General features: G+C 44.3%; 1 protein-coding gene across 1 annotated transcript in view; it reads left to right on the forward strand.

The window, feature by feature from the left end:
• The first annotated feature begins 277 nt into the window (after positions 1-277).
• SGPP2 (sphingosine-1-phosphate phosphatase 2) overlaps positions 278-17,319 on the forward strand; it is a 139,865-nt gene continuing 122,823 nt past the window's right edge. The window contains exon 1 of the mRNA XM_023222188.1: positions 278-585. Within this exon, the coding sequence (XP_023077956.1) occupies positions 367-585 (219 nt within the window). The 5' untranslated portion in view covers positions 278-366. The remainder of the gene's footprint in view (positions 586-17,319) is intronic.

Here is a 17,319-nt window from a genome sequence, read left to right on the forward strand (position 1 = left end):
CCCATTAGTGTCACGTCTGCCGGGGGGAGAAAATGCGGGAGTTGGGGGAGCAGGGAGAACAGAGGCGAAGTTCGGACCTCGGCACTCCTCCACCTGGTTACAGGCGGTCCTGGCCCAGTGGCCGCCCGGGGCCCCCCAAGCCCTCCGGGACCGAGCGAAAGGGGCACGCGCCTTGCGCAAGGTGGAGGCGGACACCTGGGCGGGCGCTAGGACCCGGGCGGCGCACCTGTTGGCTGGGTCCCGGGCTCCGCCCGCCCGGCCTCCGCCCGGAGTGCGGGACCGGCGGGGGCGAGGCGGGAGTGGCGGTGCCAGCGGAGGGCACCGGCCGGCGTGGCGGCGGCGGCGGAGCGCGGCCCCGGGCTCACCATGGCCGAGCTGCTGCGGAGCCTGCAGGATTCCCAGCTCGTCGCCCGCTTCCAGCGCCGCTGCGGGCTCTTCCCTGCTCCGGATGAAGGCCCCCGGGAGAATGGCGCGGACCCCACGGAGCGCGCAGCGCGGGTCCTCGGGGTCGAGCATCTCCCCGCTGTCAACGACAAGGGCGGCGGGGCCCCGGCCAACGGGCTGCGCAGAGCCGCGGCGCCGGAGGTAACCGCAGGCAGGTGTTCGCCGGGGACGGGGAGGGGGCGGCTGCGGACTTGCGGGTCCCGGCGACTCAGCCACGCGGGGCCGGCCGGGTCGAGAGGGCGCCGTCCCCGGCAGCGACCCGGCTCCCGCCGCTGCGAGCGGACGGGGAGGCCTGGCCTTCCAGTAACCAGGATGCCACCCTCCAACGCTGCCAGGGGCAACCGGGTTTATTGAGATATCCCCAGACGCTTTCAATGCGGTCCTTTTAGAGACTTCCCACTTTGAAAAGTAGTTAAATTCACGTAGATGCCAGCAGATATGTAAGAGTTACGTAATGGAACAGAGGAACGGGGATGCCCTTGACACTTCCCCGGGGAGACGTTCTTAGACTCCCCCCTGTATTCTTGCATTTCCGCCCATCCCCCTTCCCTGATCCACACAAATGCGGGTGCAGCCGGGCTGGGCGCGCTCCTCACCGCGCTGCACCGCCAGCTCTGGGGACAGAACTTGGGACTCACACAGCTCCTAGAGAGATTTACAACCTCCCTGGACTACCCCCAGCGAGGATGTCTTAACAGCACCTCCCGCTTTTCCTCCCCTAGAGTCTGGGGGTCCCTCCTGCCTGGTGGGTCTTTTGTAGACCAACACCAGTGACTTCTAACAGATGCTTCTGGGAGGGAAGCTCGCCACGCTCCCCGCGTTCAGAGTGTGGTTATACAACCCACTGCGGCTTGGGGGGAACCAGCGTGAGTCGTCGTCGCAGTGCACAGGGACTCCCTGCAGGAGGGACCAGACGGGCTGCACTTGGCTTCTGGGGACGCATGTCTACCGGGAGCCCTGGCTGCACCTGCCCTTTCCCTCAGCGAAGTCAAAAGTGTGGCGCAGGAGAACAGAAGCAAACGTATTAATAATTCGAATTCCTTGTACACAGCCACATTTTGTTCTTCCTAGAAGGTTTTGGTGAAAGAAAGGTGGCCTTTATTTATGTGTAAATTTCTAGATGTAGTAACTGAGGAATTACGAAGAACCTGGCTTCTGTGTGGAATGGAATATTATAGGCATTGGATTATACAATTAGTTTGGGAGCGTCAGGGTGGTTGTGTGTTCCACTCCAGAGAAATCCTCCTCTGTATTTTTTCCTCTTTACTGTCCCTTCTTTATCCCATGTGACATTCTGGTAACTTATAGATGAGTATGAGAACCCCCTCTTTTCTCTTGCCTTGTCTTAAAAAGGGGGCAGGGTAGGGGGGATAAGAAATCAGCTGGGCATGGTGGCACATCCTGTAGTCCCAGCTACTTGGGAGGCTGAGGCAGGAGAATAGCTTGAGGCAGAGGTTGCAGTGAACCAAGATCGCACCACTGCACTCCAGCCAAGGCGACAGAGCGTGACTCTTTTTCAAAAAAACAAAAACAAAAACAAAAGACCAAAACAAACAAAAAAACAGTCCCATGGCTGAAACGTGCTGTGACATATTCGGTGCACACACCGTTTACACCCACAGGTAGAGAAGTGAGTTGCTTTCTGTTGCTCTCTTCACAAGCTTCTACCCTGTTGCTGTAATTCAGGAAGCTGAAAAAGAGTGAATTGTTCCACCAGTGCTTTTCAAACTGTTTTAAGCATCACCCCGGTAACTTAACTTTAAACTCCAGAGTTGGATCCTCTTGACCTTTAAAAGCAAGATAAGCAGATTTCTTACACAGCATTATCTTCTTACTGCTTGACAATCCTGGGTCTTCAGTGAGCGAAATGGTAAGGGTTTCCCCATACCCACCCAGCCAACACAGGACTTCTGCTCACAGATCATGTAAAAGCAAGAAAGCCGAATGCCCAAGATAAGAAATCATTGTGTTGGTATATAATGGGGGAAATCATAAATTTGAGAGTGCTTGATAAATGAAAGGTTAAGAAATGTTTTTACAGGTAGGTTGGTTTCAAATAACTTGGGAAGATTAATCCTTTACACACACACATAGAGTCTCCCCCTCGGAAATGATGTCATACCTGCACTCAGGTAATTTATAGGACTTTAAGGGGGCAGTTGTGAAAAGTGTGCTGCACTCTCTGCAGGCCTTTGTACAGGCCTTGGCCTGCCTGAACTGCCTGTCCTTTCTCTAAATATCCTCCCCACCCATCCTTCTATTTCCAAAGGTCAGTTCCTCCATGGGTGCCCTCTCTGACCTTCCAGCCTAGCTCCCCCTGCTATAGTTTCTCTTTGCTTTCTGCGTTTCTTCATTACAGCATTTATCACATTGTCTAAATGTGCCTTTGTGTGGGTATCTGATAATTCCCAGCCCCTCCAGAGGATAAGCTCTAAGAATGCAGGAAACGTGTCTGTTATGGTCCTTATTTTCTTCCCATAGCCTGGCATATAGGAGGAGCTAGTCACTTTTATGAATACATGCGTGTAGATTGCAATATAAAATTATAGTTTTAAACTTTTCTTTTAAGAGACAGGGTCTTGCTGTATCACCCAGGGTGGGGTGTGGTGGCACAATCATAAGTCACTGTATCCTCCACCTCCTGGGCTCCTGCAGTTCTCCTGCCTCAGCCTCCTGTGTAGCTAAGACTACGGATGCATAACATCATCTGGTTTTTTTGTTTGTTTGTTTGTTTGTAGAGACAGGGTCTCACTCTGTTGCCAAGACTAGTCTTAAACTCTTGGCCTCAAGTCATCCTTCTGCCTCAGTCTTGCAGAGTGCTGGAATTATAGATGTCAGTCACTGTGACTGGCGATGTTTTGTTTTTCTTTTTAAGAAAATGAGTGAATATTGAAAATCAAGTGATTTTTCCACATAGCCTAGCAGGTAGCACCAGGACATTGATTTAAGACCCTTCAAACAATAGAGAAGTTTCCTTCTTCATTTGAGTGACTTGAGATCTTAATGAATCTAATTTACCTTCCCACCTTTCACATTTTCTATATTTGTTTTAATTTTGAAAACAGGACAAGTGTTTCCTGTTTTCAAGTGACTGAAAGTTTCCTCTACAAGTTCTCATTACACCACACGCCGCTAGCTTAAAGATTAACTGCATCTTTTACGAACCAGGAGTGGGCTTGGCTTGCACAAGCCTGTCGTTGAATAAATTGGACAGGGCCTTAAGAGATTGCCCAGTAGTCATGAATTTCACAGAAAGTCTGAGTCCTGAAGGGTTAAGTGATTTGGTGAGGACTTCCAGGATATCCGCACAGTCAGGGGAAGTCAGATCTTTTGACTCCCAAGTCTAAACTGCTTTCCTCTGTGCAGATTCCAGGGAAAATTCCAGGGCGTCACTGTATCTGATTCACTGAGGTGTGTCCTGTTGGGACCGGCTGGGACAGGGTGGAGATCGTGTGAAAAGAGGTGGTATTGCTTTCAGTTTGCAAGGGTATCTGACTTGCAAGAGTAACTGTAGGAAGCCATTTTTGGTTATTGCTTTGGGAGGCACTGCCCTGAGCAAAACGCAGGATCCTAGGACTGGTCCAGGAAGGTAAAGGTGTGATGAGAATTTCATTTGTTTGTCCTAGGGTAAAGCCAGCCTCGGATATAATGGTATTTTGATTTCTAACATTTTTGCTTACTCAATACAGTTGTATTTAGTTAGACTCTGCAGTGCCTTCCTCAGCATTCCATTAGACTAAGGATCATCTTTTCTAATATCCCTGTGTCCAGTACTTTTTGATACCTGCTCAGACATAGTTCTCACATTGACTTAGGGAGAGGTTCAAAGATAAGTTGTTTCCAGAAATCTTAGACTCTTGAAACATTTCAAGTTTTCCTCTTGAAACATTTGAGGCCATCTAAATCTGTCAATCTATGAAATTCCACCCTTGATTTCATTGGTGTGCTAAAATACAAACACTAGAAAACCAAGAGACCATGATCTAGTTTTACCTTCATGTCATTTTGGACTTCTCTGAACCTCGTTTGTCTCATCTGCAGAATGAGCAGAGTGGAGAAAAAAAACCATGGTTTTCTGGGGTTTTTTTCTTTTCTTTTTTTTTTTTTTTTTTGAGACAGAGTCTTACCCTGTCACCCAGGCTGGAGTACAGTGGCTCCATCTCAGTTCACTGCAACCTCTGCCTCTCGGATTCAAACGATTCTCCTGCCTCAGCCTCCCAAGTAGCTGGGATTACAGGCATGAGCCTCCATGTCCAGCTAATTTTTATAGTTTTAGTAGAGATGGGATTTTGCCATGTTTGCCAGGCTGGTCATGAACTCCTGACTTTAGGTGATCTGCCCGCCTCTGCCTCCCAAAGTGTTGGGATTACAGGCGTGAGCCACTGCGCCCGGCCAAGAATCATGGTTTTCTAACCATGGCTGTACAGTATAGTCTCAAGTATAGTGTACAGTTAGAGAAGCTTTCAAAACAAAACAAACATAAACCAATGTCCAAGATCCAGGTTAGAAGAGGAGTCCAGAGACACTGGCCAACAAAGTTGGGAAGCTCTGAGTTCTCTTCTCCTGGGACCCACCACACTTAGTATATTCAGTAGGAGAGTAGTGATGGCTTCAGGCAGTGATCATGGCAGCTGTGACGTTTTGGCTTCATCATAACTAAACTGGCCAACAGATCAGACTGCAAGTTTTTATTATCCTTTATTGGATGCTTACGTGTGAAATGACAAAATGAGATATTTTGAAAGTATACATTTGATCTTTTTTTCTAGTTACAGATATCATTGTTCACAGGAGAAAACTTGGAAACACACAAAGAGAAAGTTAAATTCATGCCCATTGTATCACCGCCCATTGCTAATCACTTAGTAAATGTTCAGCCCAATTTTTAATGGCTGCATGTTCCTCCACAGGATGAATATACTGTGATTTAGTCAGCTAGGCACTGTGCCTTTGGGTTGTTTCCAGTTTTTGCATTAAAAATGATAACATCTTTGTACAAGTATCTCTCCACCTGTCTTTGATTATCTTCTAAATAAAATGTCGAGACTTGAAATTGTTGAGTGAAAAAATGCATATATTATTGCTCTTCGTAGCTATTACCAAATTGTCCCACAGGAAGGGTCTACTAGGGCAAACCACTACAAGGGAGGTTTTCTCACACACTCACCAATGTTAGGTTTTGTTTTGTTTTTTTTTTGAGATGGAGTCTAGCTCTGTCTCCCAGTCTGGAGTGCAGTGGCGTGATCTCAGCTCACTGCAAGCTGCGCCTCCAGGATTCACGCCATTCTCCTGCCTCAGCCTCCCGTGTAGCTGGGACTACAGGCACCCACCACCATGCCTGGCTAATTTTGTGTATTTTTTAGTAGAGACGGGGTTTCACCGTGTTAGCCAGGATGGTCTCAATCTCCTAACCTTATGATCCACCAGCCTTGGCCTCCCAAAGTGCTGGGATTACAGGCGTGAGCCACCGCGCCTGGTCAATGTTAGGTATTAATACTCTCTTTAATCTTTGGAGAAAATAAACCACTTTGGCTTCTATCTTACCTTTGCTTTCTTCATTTCCAATCAACATCTACTGATCAATACCATGTTTCTGGGACAGTCCTCAGACTTACAGACATAAAGATAAATACAATTTAGTTTCTTCCCTGTGAAAGCCCAAATAAAACGGTGCAGTGCAAAAACACAAAAATACTAGAATAGAAGGATGAATACAAGGACAGGGAGACAATAGCAGGAGTAACTCACCTTCCCAGGGGAGCCCATGAAGTCTTGAGTTGGGGCTTAAACAGTGGGTAGGAATCAAACAGGCAAAAATGGGAGATGCTCTTTCTGTACCTGGATTCTTGTGTGCTAGAACATAAAGACACACGTCATTTTTGGTGAATGATGACAAGTTCAGCCTGGGTATCATCAGAGTGTCAGCAGGAAATGGTTGGCCTACTTAAAAAGAGTGATTGAAACCCTTAAAAATAATTAAAATGGTATATTTTATGTATATTTTACTTTAATTTTCTTTTTTTCTTTTCTTTTCTTTTTTGAGACAAAGTCTCACCATCTCCCAGGCTGGAGTGCAGTGGCGTGATCTCGGCTCACTGCAAGCTCCGCCTCCCGGGTTCACGCCATTCTCCTGCCTCAGCCTCCTGAGTAACTGGGACTACAGGCGCCCGCCACCATGCCTGGCTAATTTTTTGTATTTTTAGTAGAGACAGATTTTCACCATGTTAGCCAGGATGGTCTCAATCTCCTGAGCTCATGATCCGCCTGCCTCGGCCTCCCAAAGTGCTGGGATTACGGGCATCAGCCACCACACCCAGCCTCCCTAACATGGGTTGTACATGGTGACTTCCTTTCAAAGAATAAGGCATATGGAAAGAGAAGGGGGATAAAAGTAATTTTGCAGTATGGAAACTTGACAGGCACTGCCTTGTCCAGATGATCAAGGTCAACATCACCAGTGGTAAGTCATGTTGACATCATGTTCTCTTGATGCATGTTAAAATTTTGTATTCTTGTTACGTGTTGAGGGACATTTTGCAAAATATCTGACCAGTACTCTTCACAACTGTCAAGGTCATCAGAAACAAGGAAATTCTGAGAACTTGTCACAACTCAAGAGGAGTCTAAGGAGGCGTGACTAAATGTTATGTAGTATCCTGGATGAGGTCATGGAACAGAAAAAGAAAAACTTTAGGTAAAAAATAAGGAAGCCTGTGTAAAGTGTGGACTTTAGTTAATAATAATGTATCGATACTGTAACAAATGTGTCATACCAACATAAGATGTTAATCATAGGGGTAACTGGCTACAGAGTATAAGGAAGGCTGGGAGTATATGGGAATTGTGTATTATCTTTTCAATCTTTTTATAAATTTAAATTTTTTCTTTAAAAGAAATAGTCTATTTAGGCCAGGCATGGTGGCTCTCTTGAGGTCAGGAGCTGTAATCACAGCACTTCGGGAGGCCAAGGCAGGTGGATCACTTGAGGTCAGGAGTTCAAGACCAGCCTGGCCAACATGGTGAAACCCTGTCTCTACCAAAAAATATGAAAATTAGCCAGGCGTGGTGGCACACATCTGATGTACCAGCTATTTGGGAAGCTGAGGCATTAGAGTTGCTTGAACCCGGGAGGTAGAGATTGCAGTGAGCCAAGATCATGCCACTGCACTCCAGTCTAGGTGGCAGAGAGAGACCTTGTTCCCCGCTCCCGCCCCAAGTCTATTTAAAAATTGTACAAGGTGGGGGTAATTGAAGGACTATTTACAAAGATGTGGGCAGGGTTGGAAGAAAACCAACATGGGAGGATGAAGCATCTTGGAGCAAGCAACTTCAGCCTAAAAAGCAAGAACAGGGAGCAGGGTTCGGGTAATCCCAGACCTACTGAGAGCTTAGATGGCAGAGGGAATCCCCTGACCAGAGCTGAGGCCCTTAGCAAAGAAAGGCAGCCACAACCAGGCAGGAAGAGGCTGGCGGGGTGGGGATCAGATCTCAAGCTCATTCTCCATATGCCCTCTTTCTCATATCCTACCAGTGCCCCACCTTTAACCAAATTTAGCCCACAGTTAGAGAGCTCGGGAGGTGGTTGAAGCAGTCCATCAAGGTCAGTCCCCGGCAGATAGGCAGAGAGTGGACCAGAGAGGGGAAATGGAACCCACTCAGCGCAGGTTGCATGAAGAAATTGCTGTGATAATACAGCTGCAGTTTTGGGCTGCAGCCAGAGTTTTAGGCTGAAGCCTTAATGTGGCTTACTGCAGAATTTGGACTTTATCCTATAGACAAGAAGATAGCAGTCAATTTCATCCTGTGTGCCAAATCAGAATTGGCAACTCAGAGTACTGTGTAAGAAGGGATCTCAGGGTGTCTCTGTGCAGGATTGATGGGGGTGCCTGTGGAGTATGGAGGGAGCCGGTGGTGAAGCCTTTTAAGAAATAGTGATGTTAGATTCAAGCAGCAACAAATGCAGGACTCACGTGAAATCAAACCTTAATGTCTGTTTTGGGTTCTTCATGATACTTCTATTGTCACTGTCACCCACCAATGCCTTAGGAGGAAAAAGTACAAATGGTTTCTTAAGACAGAGGTTGCCATGTTTTGAATCATAGGATCCCATCATTATGACTACAAGCTGATTGAGCCGGGGCTCAGCCCTGGAGTGAAAGGCAGCCTTCTATAGGCTGGTCAGCATTTTATGACATGGCTTGGCATGGGGACATCATCCAATTAAGATCGTACATACTGTGCGGTGACTAACAGACTCAATCGAATTGCTCCCTCAGCAAGTCTGAATGCAAGACCCAGACATGAATGGTGGAGTTCTGATAAACTTCAGATAAAAGAAGGAGGTTGTAAAGAAACGAAAGCCCCAAGACCCAGGAAACAATAGGGACTCAGAAGCCAGAGGTGGAGGAGGGAATGAAAAGTCTGTAGAAAAGATAGGCCGGACACAGTGGCTCACAACTGTAATCCCAACACTTTGGGAGGCCGAGGCAGGTGGATCACCTGATGTAAGGAGTTCGAGGCCAGCCTGACCAACATGGAGAAACCCTGTCTCTACTAAAAATACAAAAAATTAGCCGGGTATGGTGGCACATGCCTGTAATCCCAGCAACTTGGGAGGCTGAGACAGGAGAATTGCTTGAACCCGGGGAGCGGAGTTTGTGGTGAACCAAAATCATGCCTTTGCACTCCAGCCTGGGCAACAAGAGTGAGACTCTGAAAAGGAAAGAAATAAAGAAATAAAGAAAGAGAGAAAGAGAGAGAGAGAGAGAAAGAGAGAGGGAGAGAGTGGGAGAGGGAGGGGAGGGAGGAGAGGGGAGGGGAGGGGCAAACCAAAGCAAAGCAGAAGAAAAATTTCCGAGTGGAAAAGAAGCTAAGACTTGAGTATGGCAGACTCCACTGAGCCTAAGAAGCTAGAGAAACTGTTGTGTTTCAGGATAGAATGGCTCAGAGAGGACATTAGGAAAGAAGCTGGCTGTGTGGCTGCTGCAGTTTTCTTCGTTCTTGAGGAATTATATTATAAACCCCTCTCAGTGGAGGGAGCCTGTGGGGATCTCCCAGTGCAACCAGAATGTGCTGATCCCTACTACTTTGAGGGATTTGCGCATAATTTCAAGTAGGTCATTATTTCTCTCACTGTAGTTGGGAATGGTGGCTGGTGAGGAAGGACAATAGGGAGAGGAAGTTAGATCCCTCCGCTCACCTGTGTACCCTCAGGGCCTGACATGCCTGGAACAGCCAGGTACTTAATCCTACCTGGTGAATGGAAGCTTGAAGGGTGTGCTAAACTCACCTTTTTCTGACTTGGAGGAAATTTGATCACCTGCCCTTTCCTCTCACAACAGAGGAAACTTATACCTGGACACTTGACCTGGCTGTGTCTTCTTGTAGCTTGATGATTTTCTTTTTTCCCCGTGTTGGCTTCTACCTTTTCATAAACAAAACTGATAGAGGGTTTTGATTAATGAGTAACTTTTTAATTGCCGTGCTTTCCTCTGATGGATGCCATGAAGGGAGGTATTGCTAAAAAGTTAGTCGATGGTGAAACATCTGACAAGTTTAAAAATGTATTTCAATTACTATGTTTTAGGAAGATGTGGACAGCGGCCCTGGTGTGATTTTAACTTTTTTGACTTCTAATTAAGATGTCAAGACATTTGCATTTTTCAAAAAGCACTTTCACTTCCTCTTGTTACAGTTTCTGTTAATGATTAAGTCGTCTGTGGTCCCGATAAGAATTATGTCCTGCACAAAAGCATTCTTGTATTTTATCTAGCAGGAGATTTTCTTGTGAGAAAACACTGTCACGGTTTCCAGGCAACGCATCGAGAGTGTTCCTGTCTATATTAGGAATCTATGAAAATACTAAAATTTGGGGCATCCGCAGGTCTTTCTTATTCTTCTTGCCTGGTGAGATACATTCCATATACTGAGAAAGTGAAATATTGAAAAATCAAGGCCAGACTGTGATGTGTATTTTTGGTTAAGTAATTTTTAATTTTATAATTGACACATAATAATTGTATATGTTTATAGGGCACAGTGTGATGTCTCAGTGAGTAGGTGTGTGACTCATGTTTTTGGTCCCCTCAATCTTACTTCAGTCACAACAAAAAGTCCCTGAGGCTTGAGCCAGAGCAGATGAAAAGGGAAGGCACCAATCACCTAAGATCTTGAGGGCAAGGCTTGGGAGTCTTGGGAAGGGGCAGTGGTTTCCCTCAACCATTTTAAATATTATTCCCTCCTCCCCCAAATGCTCATCGGCAGTGCTAGACCTCTATTGTTTAATGAAAAAACAAAGCACCCGATTCATTGTTACTTTGTTAATACCATTGATTTGGTAAATGCCTTCATGAGAAATGCCCTTTCTGTCATCTCAGAGTATGTTTTGATTTGTCCAAATGGCAAAAATTTTGTTTCCATAAAATTTTATGAAAAACTGCCCATCAAAGCAAAGATTCCTGTAGGTAGGAGAAAGAGGTGTGGTGGTGAATGCACAGGCTCCTGGGGTGATGTGTCGGCAGCTAGAAAAGATCAGGCCTTAATTGGTGGAGAAAGGGCTTAGGTGACAGATAACTAAAGGGTGACTGTGAAATAGAACATCAAGTATTTTGTTTAAAGCTTGACAAATGGAAGGAGCCTCTGTTAGAAGTTGGTTTGTGTATTAGTCAGGGTTCTCTAGAGGGACAGACCTAATGGAATGGGGATATATATAATGGATATATATAGACATAGATATATATATAGAGATACATATATAGAGAGAGAGAGAGATGGGGAGTTTATTTAGTAGTAACTCACACAATCATGAGGTCCCACAATAGGCCTATCTGCAGGCTGAGGAGCAAGGAGAGCCAGTCTGAATTCCAAAACTGAAGAACGTGGAGTCTAATGTTAGAGGGCAGGAAGCATCCAGCGCAGGAGAAGATGTAGCCTGGGTGGCTAGGTCAGTCTCTCTTTTTACATTTTTCTGCCTGCTTATACTGTAGCTGAGGTGGCAGCTGATTAGACTGTGCCCACTCAGATTAAGAGCGGGTCTGCCTTCCCCAGCCCACTGACTCAAATGTTAATCTCCTTTGGCAACACCCTCACAGACACACCCAGGATCAATACTTTGTATCCTTCAATCCAATCAAGTTGACACTCAGTATTAACCATCACAAGTCCACCCTTTGTCAACTTGAACACATGCACATCTCCTGAGATCATACGTAATCTTCATATACAGAAAACAATAAGGTTATAATTATGTCTAACGTAATACAACTATCCTTCGTACAACAGGAAACTCACCAAGCCCCAACGCAAGTACTATTACGTAAAGTTAACAATACTTAAATGCTGATGTGAAGTCAATAAATCTTATGTCACATGATAAAGGAGAAAGGAAATAAAATGAAGATATTTTCTTAGTACAAGTGTATACATGCGCGAACATGTTTTTAACAAAAAAATAAGAAAATACTCATGACAATTACAGTCCTGGGTTCTGTAGCTGGTCACGTGGTCATAGCTGGTATTGATGACTACCTTCTACTACCCATTCTGTATTCCCTTTGCCTTCAGCAAGCACTTCAGCAGGTCGTGGTTTTTTTCCTTGTGGAGTGATCCAAACCTTCATTCCTGAGGGGTCTTGCCTGGATTGGGCGGTTGTAGTTTCCCATTGACCTTAATCACAGGGCATGGTAATACTAAGAGATGCCCTAATGGGTCTTCTGTATTCTATGCATCCTCTTCCTTAACTCTGTAGTGAAGTATCATCTTCATAGTCCTGGTCAGTCACCCCAGGCAGCACTGTAAGTCCTTTCTTAGCCTGTTAACTTAAAGGTAGGCGGAGCCCAAAGTGTCCAGGTGGCAATCTTAACTTCCAGTTTAATGGAATTGTCATGGTGCCTCCTGGTGGCAGCATTCCCCGCTCTGGAACTAAGCCTTCTAGGCCAACAGAACATAACGTCACAGGAACAGGAAGCAAAAATTTTGCTAATGGATCAGTAGGGGTGATGGCAAGTTGTGCTACTTCCACTTCCACCCCTTAATTCCTGGACCCATGAATCTTGACTATGGGAGAAACAGTACCATATATGAGACACTGATTCAGAGCATACACAACCTTCTGGAGAACTTTGCCGCCACCCTGCAAAGTACTGTCACCTTTTTGGCATTGTAATTGTGACTTCAAAAGGCCATACCACCATTCTATCAATCCAGGTGCTTCAGGATGATGGGGAACATGGTACAACCAGTGAATTCCATGAGCATGAGCCCACTGCCACACGTCTTTAAGCGTAAAGTGAGTGCCTTGGTCAGAGGCAATGCTGTGTGGAATACCATGATGGTAGATAAGGCATTCCACGAGTCCATGGATGATAGACTTGGCAGAAGCATTGTGTGCAGGAGAGGCAAACCAATATCTGGAGTAAATGTCTATTCCAGTGAGGACAAACCTCTGCCCTTTCCATGATAGAAGAGGTTCAATACAATCAACCTGCCACCAGGTAGCTTGTTGATCACCCGAGGAATGGTGTCATATCGAGGGCTCAGTGTTGGTCTCTGCTGCTACCAAATTGGGCACTCAGCAGTGGCCATAGCCAGGTCAGTCTTGATGGGTGGAAGTCCATGTTCCTAAGCCCACGCATAACCTCCATCCCTTACACCATGGCCAGTTTTTTCATGGGCCCATTGGGTGATGACAGGGGTGGCTGGGGAAAGAGGCTGAGTGGTGTCCACAGAATGGGTCATCCCATCCATTTGATTATTAAAATCCTCCTCTGCTGAGGTCACCCATTGGTGAGCACTCACATGGGATACAAATGTCTTCACAATTTTTGACCACTCAGAGAGGTCCTTCCACATACTTCTTCCCCAAATATCTTTGTTACCAATTTTCCAATCATGCTTCGTCCAAGTCCATGACCATCCAGTCAAACCATTGGCTACAGCCCATGAGTCACTACACAATTGCACATCTGGCCACTTCTCCTTCCATGCAAAGCGCACAACTGGTGCACTTCTTGATGTTCTCCCCACTGGGAAGATTTCCCTTCACCGCTGTGCTTTAGGGATGTCCTAGAAAGAGGCTGTAGTGCTACAGCTGCCCACTTTTAGGCAGTGCCTGCCTATAGTGCAGAACCATCTGTGAACCAGGCCCTAGTCTTCTCTTCCTCTGTCAACCGATCATAGCGAACTCTCCATGAGGTCTTCAGTGCAGGCTGGGGGAGAGAAGGCAGGTGGCAGGAGTGGAGACCAAGGGCATTTGAGCCATTTCCTCATGTAACTTACTTGTGCCTTTGGGACCTGCTCTGGCCCGATCACATATAGACCACTTCCATTTGATAATGGAATGCTGCTGTTCAGGACCCACTTTATGGCTAGATGGGTCAGAAAGCATCCAGTTCTTGATAGGTAGTTCAGGTCGCATGGTGACTTGATAACCCATAGTCAAATCTTCAGTTTCCACCAAAGCCTAGTAACAGGCCAACAGCTGTCTCTCAAAAGGAGAGTAGTTATCTGCAGAAGATGGTAGGGCCTTGCTCCAAAATCCTGGAGACTCCCACTGTGATTCACCTATAGGGTCCTACCAAAGGCTCCAAACAGCATCTGCCACTGACACCTCAAGCACCATTGGATCTGCTGGGTCATATGGCCCAAGTGACAGAGCAGCTTGCACAGCTCTACTACCTTTGCAACTGCTTATGAATCTATAATTATTTCAAAAGAAAGTTTTAAAAAAATCAATACTGCCTTATAAAAAATGGTTCTGCCATTTTTCTCACAAGTTTTGCTACAGGCATTATTTGTACTTTCTGCACAAGGAAATGTACAATAGCATTCAGGAGAAGGTGGCTTCTGAGCTTGCCATGCTATTGTTTGCAGAGCTTCAGGGCTTGGCTGTCAACCTTCTGCTAACTGACTGCTTCTATGTGCCAAGGAAAGCACAGAGAAGTGTTTGAGTGTCAAAGAAGCACATTTGTCCTTAATTTTATTTTGATAGACTTGTTTTGTAGCCTCATGTTTTGTGTGTTTTTGTTTTTGTTTTTGTTTGAGATGGAGTCTCGCTCTGTCACCCAGGCCGGAGTGTAGGGTACAACCTCAGCTCACTGCAACCTCTGCCTCCTGGGTTCAAGCAATTCTCCTGCCTCAGCCTCCCGAGTAGCTGGAACTCCAGGTGCCCACCAACACGCCCGGCTAATTTTTGTATTTTTAGTAGAGATGGGGTTTCACCATATTGGTCAGGCTGGTCTCGAACTCCTGACCTTGTCATCTGCCCACCTTGGCTTCCCAAAGTGCTGGGATTACAGGCGTGAGCCACTGTGCCCAGCCGTTTTTTGTGTTTTAAAATACTGATTTTTAACATTTTGTTAAGCTACTTTAAATTGGTTTGCAAGTAGATCAAATTTGCACATTACGATGACTTCAGTCTCTTCCAGTTGTCCTTTTTTCCTCTTCAGTCTACAAACATTCTTCAAGTCATTAATCCCCTTCTTCACCCACCGCAGAACATCAGCTTTCAGCCTAGCAGCCCTGGAATCTGATACTCTCTGCTTCCTTTAACCATAGAACATCTTAAAAGAGCCATCTGAGATCTACACTCCCTTCTACTTTTTCACACGTTTTGTGCCTGCTGCACGGCTCTAGCTGGTATAGTGTGAACTAAAAGAAAATAAAACCAGGAAAGTGTATTCAGCATAAGAGATCATTTTTGAGGATTACTTTGTCCATGTGTAATTTCATTGAGAGTAGCTGTCTAATTTAAATGAAAAGTTTTAAAAATAGTTAATTCTCTTCTGATGTACATAAAAAGTAGATTCCTCTGTATTTAAACTGTATTCTCAATGGTGAGGCCTGGGGCTTTGGCAGGGAGGCTGGCTCATGGTTCAGTGGCTTATTTCCCTAGACTCAAGGTCAACAATAGCCATTCCTCGTGTGGTAGAACCATCACATTTGTTTAATAGTTAGATTTATGTTCTTCTCCCACAAGTAGTTTTCATCATCAGAAAATATTTGTCAAATATCCAATTTTAAAAGGTTTATTCAACTGTGTTCTACAAAGGGAAAAATTTAATCACAATATCCAAAGGGTATTATAAAAGTAATTAAAATTCCATATACTTCTAGACATGGAAACACATTCATGATCTATTGTTCAACCAGAAAAAGCAGATTAAAAAGTAGGGTTTATAATATAAAGTTTAAATGTACACATTTTAAAACTGTAGAGCATATATTTGAATATATTTTTTCAAAAGGATCTGGAGTGATGAACCAAATGTTTCCAGTGGTGGTTCTTAGGCACAGAGGGTTTAAATGTCATTTTTATTTTCTTACTTGTAATTTTCTGTGTACTCTGCATTGTTTACAATATGAAGGTAGGAATTTTATGTTTAGAAAGAGTTAAATTATTTTCATTTTATAAAAAGATTCTGAGGACATTTTGTACTTTTGAGGAATATTAGCTACCAAGATTATTACCATTGATCCATCTGAGAACCTTAAAAAATTATCATTGACATCTTTTGTAATAAAGTGCCAAATATCAACTGTATTGATTATGATCCTTACCTTGAAGAAATATTTATTAAACTATGTGAAGTACTCCAGTAGATTTCTTAAATGAAACAAAACAGTGCCCCTATGTCTCTGCATAAAGACACCACACGGAATTACAGTATATCTTTTCCTATTCTGTCCAAGCAACCACATGAAATGCTAAGAACTTAAAATACATCGTGTTCTTTTGCACTAATGGAAATTTCTAATTACACTGAAAGATTTCAGCCTTAAAAAGATCTTTTCTTGGGCAAAAAATATATTCTTAAAGAAGTCAGGAACATCTTAAGAGAAGCAGATGTTGAATGTTGTATCTCCTCTTCCCTTTGGTATATTTTTGGCATGTGTCTTCTGTTGTTTCTTTAAAAGTTGCTTTTGAATATCTCTTTTAATTGCTGTACGTCCTTGTTTTAGCTATTTACTCACTTGCAGGCAATGTCTTGGGCATGCTTTGTGTTGGATCTTGGTTTCTCTTCAACTGGTGACAGTGGTTGAAGTAAAGGGATTTTTAAAGTAGGATTAAATAACAATACTTCGTACTTATAGCAGACATAAAAATATTATCTGATAGACTTTTTATACTAGTGTGTTTTAAAAGTACCTTTTTATCTTCTCCCTTTTTTGGCTTTGTTGGGTGATGTTTTTCATAAGTATAGAAAAACATTGAACAATTTAATTGTGTAATTCATCTTCATGTCCGTGAATGTTAGATACCAGTTTCATAAAATTTGATTAATTATGCAAATATCCTTGAATATATAAAATACCCAGTCCCCTAGGTGATCACTAAATGAGTTTCTTTTGGCTAAGAATCTAAAATGTTTTTTAAGAAACCAAAATGTAAGTTTCTTTTTGCAACGTGTTTCTGTACTAGTATTTGAATTCTAAAGTATCTAATGGTTTTTGAATCCACTCTAATATAATGGTGTAACATTGGAAAGATCTGTCTCAGGGGACCCGTAAATTTACCCTTCCTCAGAGCAGACAGTTTTATAACCCTCAGTATTAAGATTCAGACCACAAGCTCAGCAGGAGTCAGTAGATCAGTCAGAGCGGAGCCTCGCTGAACAAACCTGAAATCAGAACGATCAAATATTGAATCATGACATGATAGTAAGGAATGCCTCCAAAGTAATTGTCACATTTGCTTGTAGTGACCTTTATAAAATACCCACGCTTGAAAATGATATTTTTAATGTTTCCTCCTCTAAAAAAATTGTCACAATCTTAAAATTGGAAGCATTGCCAGAATGGCAATTGTCTGGTGAGGCAGAAGTGCTGCATCATGGAGTGAAACGATTCTTGGCTTTGCCCCATGAATCATATATTTTT

This window comes from Piliocolobus tephrosceles, chromosome 11 (genome assembly GCF_002776525.5).
Source record: "Piliocolobus tephrosceles isolate RC106 chromosome 11, ASM277652v3, whole genome shotgun sequence".
NCBI lineage: Eukaryota > Metazoa > Chordata > Mammalia > Primates > Cercopithecidae > Piliocolobus > Piliocolobus tephrosceles.